The following is a 6,167-nucleotide window of genomic DNA, read 5'->3' on the forward strand; positions in this document are numbered from 1 at the left end:
ATATTAAAGAAGGAAAGGCTAAAACGAATTAAGCTTTATCAGAAAGGTCTATATAAATACACCAGTAAATCCTCAAAGTAATGCTGCTCTGAGTCCTCTGTCAAAAGAAACATCACATTTCTTTCCTTCTATTGTGTACACATGGGCTTCTGTATCAGACTTCCTGTTTTCAGCTTAAACCTCCAGGGCTAGGGCTTGAGCACGCTCAGTTTGCACCTCTCTCCCCCTTCTGTCCTCCCCTCCCTGCTGTAATCTGAGCCCAGAGCTATGAGTAAGCAGGGAGAGACTCAGGCAGGAAGTTATGTCACACCAAGCTAATATGGCAGCCGCTGTCCTAAACAAACAAAGAGAGCTTCTAGAGTGGTTTACTCAGGTATGGTAAAGCATTCTGCAGAATAAATATAGTGTTATAGCTTGCACTATTGTGGCTAATCGATTGGCAATAAACTGCTTCAGTAGCTTTTCTTCTCCTTTAAATGAAATCTTGATGCCCCTTCGCCTACACCGACCCAGTTGTCCCCGGCTGAAAGGGGGCTCAGTCTACAGCTTTTACAAGTCCATCACAAACAACGCCAACCTACTGGAGAAATAGTGTTTCATGACTTCCACCTTGTAAGAGAGGGTTATTGTGGTATAGAGTTTTGGTTTATTGGGCGTAAATACTATAGGGGTCATTTATGAACTGTCATGTGCCTTCCAGCCTAAAGTTCCGCACCATGCTGGTACCCATAAATCAGTCAGGATATCAGCATAAAAACCCTGATGACTGACAATGGGGAGGTCTGAGGTAGTCTGGTAGCTACAATGCATTGTGAAGAAAATAAAAGAGCACCCCTGCAATCCTGCCCAGAGTCGGAGTGGTCCGGCGAGGCATCTGGAAAAAAAACCCAGTGGGTCCCGGCTCTCTGACCCGCTTTCTGCCCAAATTCCGTCACTTCTCTCCCCTGACCTCCCTCTCCTGCCTGGTCCCAACAATAAAAAAGTATGCGTGTGGGGGAGTTGGAGGGGGTTTGTGGCAGGGGCTGGGGCCCAGATGGTGGCCCCCTCAGTCCGACCCATTCCGTGTCAGTAACATCACTCCCAGGTTCCTCTAGGCCAATTCAGGAGCTTATCTGCCCATGTATGGTGCCCTCCATCGGCCCACCCAACTGATATCTGGCAAAATATTTGCCAGAGGTCGATTGGGCAGGTTTCATGTTACCAAACAAGGTCCACATCAGCTGGTTGTGCAGTCCTTGATTCAACCACTGATGTAGCAGCAACAATGATCCAATAACTGGTCCAATGGCCAAACAATCAACTCAATATTTCCCACCTCAAAGAGGGCATATCGGTGAAAAATCTGCTCATTTGACACCTTTGCCGAAAATATATAATGGATGGCCACCTTTAAGTCCTGCCCTGACTATCAGTCTCTCTGATCATGTCAGTTACAGAAGCTGCAACTTTTCCCTGAATCTAAATTCAATTTGCTCATCGTCTACTGTAATTGTTATTTAATTGCAACTAGGGCCAGAACTAGGGGTGGGCAGCAGAGTGACGTGCCTAGGAAACAAAGGTACAGAGGGTGCCGGGCACATACCTCTTCCATCTACTTACCCCTAGTCTGGGCCCTCTTCCCCACATTGAAAATAGAATTTGATCTCTGTGGCGCCCCGCGTGATGTCACCACGTGAAGGAGTGTGAACATGTGGGAGGGGACAAGGCTTGGCCCACCTCTGATTGCAACAGCTAGAGGGCCAACGCTCACATGGTCAGTATCCAATAGTATATATCAGACAGTGGGCCTCTAGCTGTATCCAATGAACTATCTCCAGCCAATGATGCATGTCCCTACATGTGAGCAGGTGGCCCAACATACAAATGTTTCTATATAAATCTGCTCAGTTCTTCTCTGAGACTCTTATATAATGACATTTAACCAGTTTCAACCAAGTTTTGTCTTTGATATTATACTTTTAAAGAAAAGAGAAATATAATAATAGGAGATTAGGCTTTGTGTCTCCTTTAATTTTTGCCCATTAGTAAATGTGCCTCTCAAACTTTTTCTTTTTTTGCCAATAGCCAATAAGGTCACACACTGTTGGCAAGGTTGGTTGTGATCACATCCCAGCTATAGACACCCAAAGACAAAATAACCCATTGCCATTGCTCTTAGCAGTATCACAATATTGTCCCCCTTTAAGTCCATCAAGTTCAACCCCTCCCACAGGAAAAAGTTGCTTACGGCCAGTTTAGAACTTGTCTGGGACCCAGACAGGGGCGATCCGCCAATGAGGCAAGTTGATTAACTCGCCTCAGGCGGCAAAGCCCCACTAGGTACCAGGGGCGACAAAAATGCCACTCCTGGTACTTTAAGAGCCGAATTTCCATTTTTCAAACCAGAAATGCAGCTCTTCTAGCACAGAAAGTGCAATTATACTCTCTGAGCCCCTGGACCCAGATGTGCCTTAATAAAACACTGGGGGGGGGGGGTCTGTATCTCTATGATCTTCCCTATTAAAGCTCTAACTTTCACACTGTGTTCATCTTCACAGCAATGGAAGAGTTAGATGGAGATGAGGTGCGCGTCTCTTCCCGAGGACGATTTGCAGAGCGAGACATTGTGCAGGTACGATGCCAAATGGGAAATTCCGGGATGTTATTATTATTATTATGTCTGGTTGATTTTGGTTCTTCCTTTTTCACCATACAACTTGTTCTTTTGTTTCAGTTTGTGCCATTCCGCGATTACGTGGATCGTTCTGGCAACCAGGTCCTCAGCATGGCTCGACTGGCCAAGGATGTCTTAGCCGAAATCCCAGAGCAGTTCCTCTCCTACATGAAATCTCGCGATATCAAACCTCGTCCTCTTCCTCAGTCTGGCCCAGTGCAGAACCTCCCTATGCACATCTGAGCACGGCTACTCAGTGTCGTTTTGCACAGGATGGGGATACCCCCCTCCCCTCCAGTACTTTTATAGACAGGGTAAAAGCTTTGCCCCCTTTCCTAGGCCTGGCATCTACTTAGTAGAAATTAAAAAAACTGCAAATAAACCCGCTCAATTCCATCTTCCAAGGATGATGATAAGCGATCTGGTGACTTCCATCCTCTGATATCTCCAAAGGACATGGGACTATAAAGTGATGGGTGCCACCTTCTGAAGGTCCAATGAAGCACATAGTGAAGAACGTGCAGCTGACGGATGCCCATGCACGGGGTGGATAATTATTGCACTGGGAAAGTACTCAGTGCTTACCTGGAAATCTTGTACAGTATTTAAGAATGTTTTTCAATAATATACAAATACAAATATTGTACATTTTGTGTTACTGAGGAATTGTATCATGTAGTCCTCTTCTGTCTCCAAATATCTACAATAAACCCTTTACTCTCTAGTGCGCTCCTCTAATGAGCAACATCATGACCCGACGGATAGAATCTCCAAATGCCAGTTATGCTCATATGCTCATGGTGTTGTTGAAACCTTTGCTTGCGTGTGATGCCTTCATGCCAGGAGGAGCGCAAGAACGGCTGCTGCAGATCAAACATGGCTTCCAATATCATACCATCGACCACTGCCATATTGCATGTCTTTGCATAGCATTGATTTAGTACAAGAGCTGCACACTCAGCTGGGATTTGTTGGGCATGCATTAAAAGGGGCAGTAAAGTCTAAAATAGAATAATGCTAGAAATTCTGTATTTTGTATACTAAACATAAACATGAACTTACTGCACCACAAGCCTAATCAAACAAATGATTTATGCTTTCAAAGTTGGCCACAGGGCGTCACCATCTTGTAACATCTTTGAAAGACTAAGACTGTGCACATGCTCAGTGAGGTCTGGGCCGCTTAGGGATAGTCATAAATTATCAAAACAGCACAAGTCAAATAATATCTGCCAGAAGCCGATACAGCAAGACTGATAATCAGAATATACAGACTGCACTGGGTCCTGTGTGTTATGTAATCTAATGTGGATTTTATCGTTTTTGTATTGTTTAATACAAACTTTTTCCAACTCTGCAGAACCAGTGGCTGCAACAAAATAATCCTCCAAATAGAATCCCAATTTATCTGTTTAAATCTGGCTCCATGATCTTTGTCCCTGCAGCTGGAGTTGGAAACAGTAAAGGGGATGTAAAGTAAAAAATAAAATCCAATACAAATCTCTACACAGTCACCGACTGCTCTACAGGGAAACAAACAAAGCTGCTTGAGTTCTGCATGGCTGGGAAGTAAGGCTGGGGCTCCCCCTGCTGTTCATAAGTATGATTGTTTCCCTGCAGAGCAGTTAGGGACCGTCTGACAATTCCTATCCACAGCAGTAAATGAAGGGAGAATTTCACTGCATACAGTCAGGTTTCTTATAAAAATGATACACATTTTTTAATTAAAGTATATTGGAGATAGGTTTCTTTTTCATTAAAGAAAGTAAAAATGGGACTTTATTTTTTTTAGCCTTCACATGCCCTTTAAGTTTGCACTGGGATCTATGGAGATACACGTCGAACTCTCAAGTTTGATCTGCATTTTGAAGTCCAACCATTGCCACCAAAGCCTCTGCGTTGATGTATGCTTCCATGCCGTATATCAAGTTTCCAGGAACACAACTCATACGCCATTGGCTTTATGCATTTGGTGCACATTAGTTATTTCAGACACCTACAGGATCACCAATGGCATTTAGACGTGATATGACACTTGTTAACATAGTAACACTTGTGTTTCCATGCATAAACATGGCAGACTGCCCCGTGTGTCTGTGCCCTGGGGAGTAGTCACCAATGTTGAACCCTGAAACTGGACATTTTTTCTGGGTTCATCCTTGGTCTTGGTGGGTACAGACCCAGAATGAGGCAACACTTGCATTGAGGTGGATTGTGTCTTTGGCGGAAATGAATACCTGGGTTAGCTGCAGATAAAGAGGCGGTAACACTAAAAACTTCCTATGCATTTCCTCAGATCCCATGTCCAGGCTGCAGTGACCATATTACCTACACTAATACAGAATAAGACAGACAGTGAATCATAGAATTAGACTGTCCTAAATGAGGTGCCCTGGCCTTCAGTATGATAAAAATACATTGTCACTGCCCCTACCCCGAGGTTCCAGACAGTCCTGATCAAAATCTGCTAAATGCATTGACCAAATGTATGATGTGATTGGTGCAGGACTGTATAAGGGGCAGACTCATTGCAATTCAGTGTCGGGCCAATCCCCTCTCCCGATCAGATTAGGGAAAAAAAAAATTTTTTCAGTGCCGCGCATGCGAAAATGGCACCTATGATTTCGGAGCACCGAGTGCCGAAGCGCCTTCGTCCATGCACGCTTGGCGTGTTATAGTAGAGTCGGAGGGGGCCCTGGACATTAGTCATTAGCCCCCCAGTCCAACCCTGTTGGAATTGACCATTTACAGGCAGAACCATGGCAAAATATACATCATTGGTGGGGCGGGTCGGCATGGGTCTATGAAAGGAACCCAGAAGTCAGACACGAGTGGAGGGAGGGTGGGGTCGGTTTGCGGGTTTTACTACTACCTTCCTTTTGTCCCTCTACTGTGTTATAATTCCCTAGAAAGGAGCTGGTCCAGCAACACAGGGCAAAGGTCTCACAAAAAGGAACTGGTCAGTAAAACTAGGGCAGTGAATAATATCTGGTACAAGGGTAGAGAGACACCATAATAACATACAGCACGGGTATTGCTCTGCACTAAAGACAATGTGAGGCTGTGTAGCTTGATGGAGCACCAGGACATGCAACATGATCAAGGTACGAGAGAACATCTCAGAAGACCATAGAAACCGGCAACAGAAATGCATCAAGTTAATAGTGCTGCTCCAGCTGACTTATGCACTGATATCCAATTCTCAAAAAAGCAAAAAAAAAATTCAATTTTGAAATCTGACATGGGGCTAGACATATTGTCAGTTTCCCAGCTGCCCCCAGTCATGTGACTTGTGCCTGCACTTTAGGATGGAACTACTTTCTGGTAGGCTGTTATTTCTCCTACTTAATGTAACTGAATCAGTCTCAGTGGGACTTCGCTTTTACTATTGAGTGTTGTTCTTAGATCTACCAGGCAGCTGTTATCTTGTGTTAGGGAGCTGCGATTTGGTTACCTTCCCACTGTTCTGTTGTTAGGCTGCTGGGGAGGAAAGGGAGGGGGCTGATATCACTCC

At 44.7% G+C, this 6,167-nt stretch overlaps 1 protein-coding gene across 3 annotated transcripts in view; it reads left to right on the top strand.

Moving 5' to 3' along the window:
• The window catches only part of LOC108713588 (copine-9), a 215,977-nt gene extending 212,600 nt beyond the window's left edge, over positions 1 to 3,377 (top strand). For all 3 annotated transcript variants that reach the window (XM_041590878.1, XM_018257141.2, XM_041590879.1), the window contains 2 exons: positions 2,538 to 2,611; positions 2,714 to 3,377. In XM_041590878.1, the coding sequence (XP_041446812.1) occupies positions 2,538 to 2,611; positions 2,714 to 2,896 (257 nt within the window). In that variant the 3' untranslated portion in view covers positions 2,897 to 3,377. The remainder of the gene's footprint in view (positions 1 to 2,537; positions 2,612 to 2,713) is intronic.
• The last annotated feature ends 2,790 nt before the right edge of the window (positions 3,378 to 6,167 follow it).

The sequence above is a fragment of the Xenopus laevis genome, chromosome 4L (genome assembly GCF_017654675.1).
Source record: "Xenopus laevis strain J_2021 chromosome 4L, Xenopus_laevis_v10.1, whole genome shotgun sequence".
Classification (NCBI taxonomy): Eukaryota; Metazoa; Chordata; class Amphibia; order Anura; family Pipidae; genus Xenopus; species Xenopus laevis.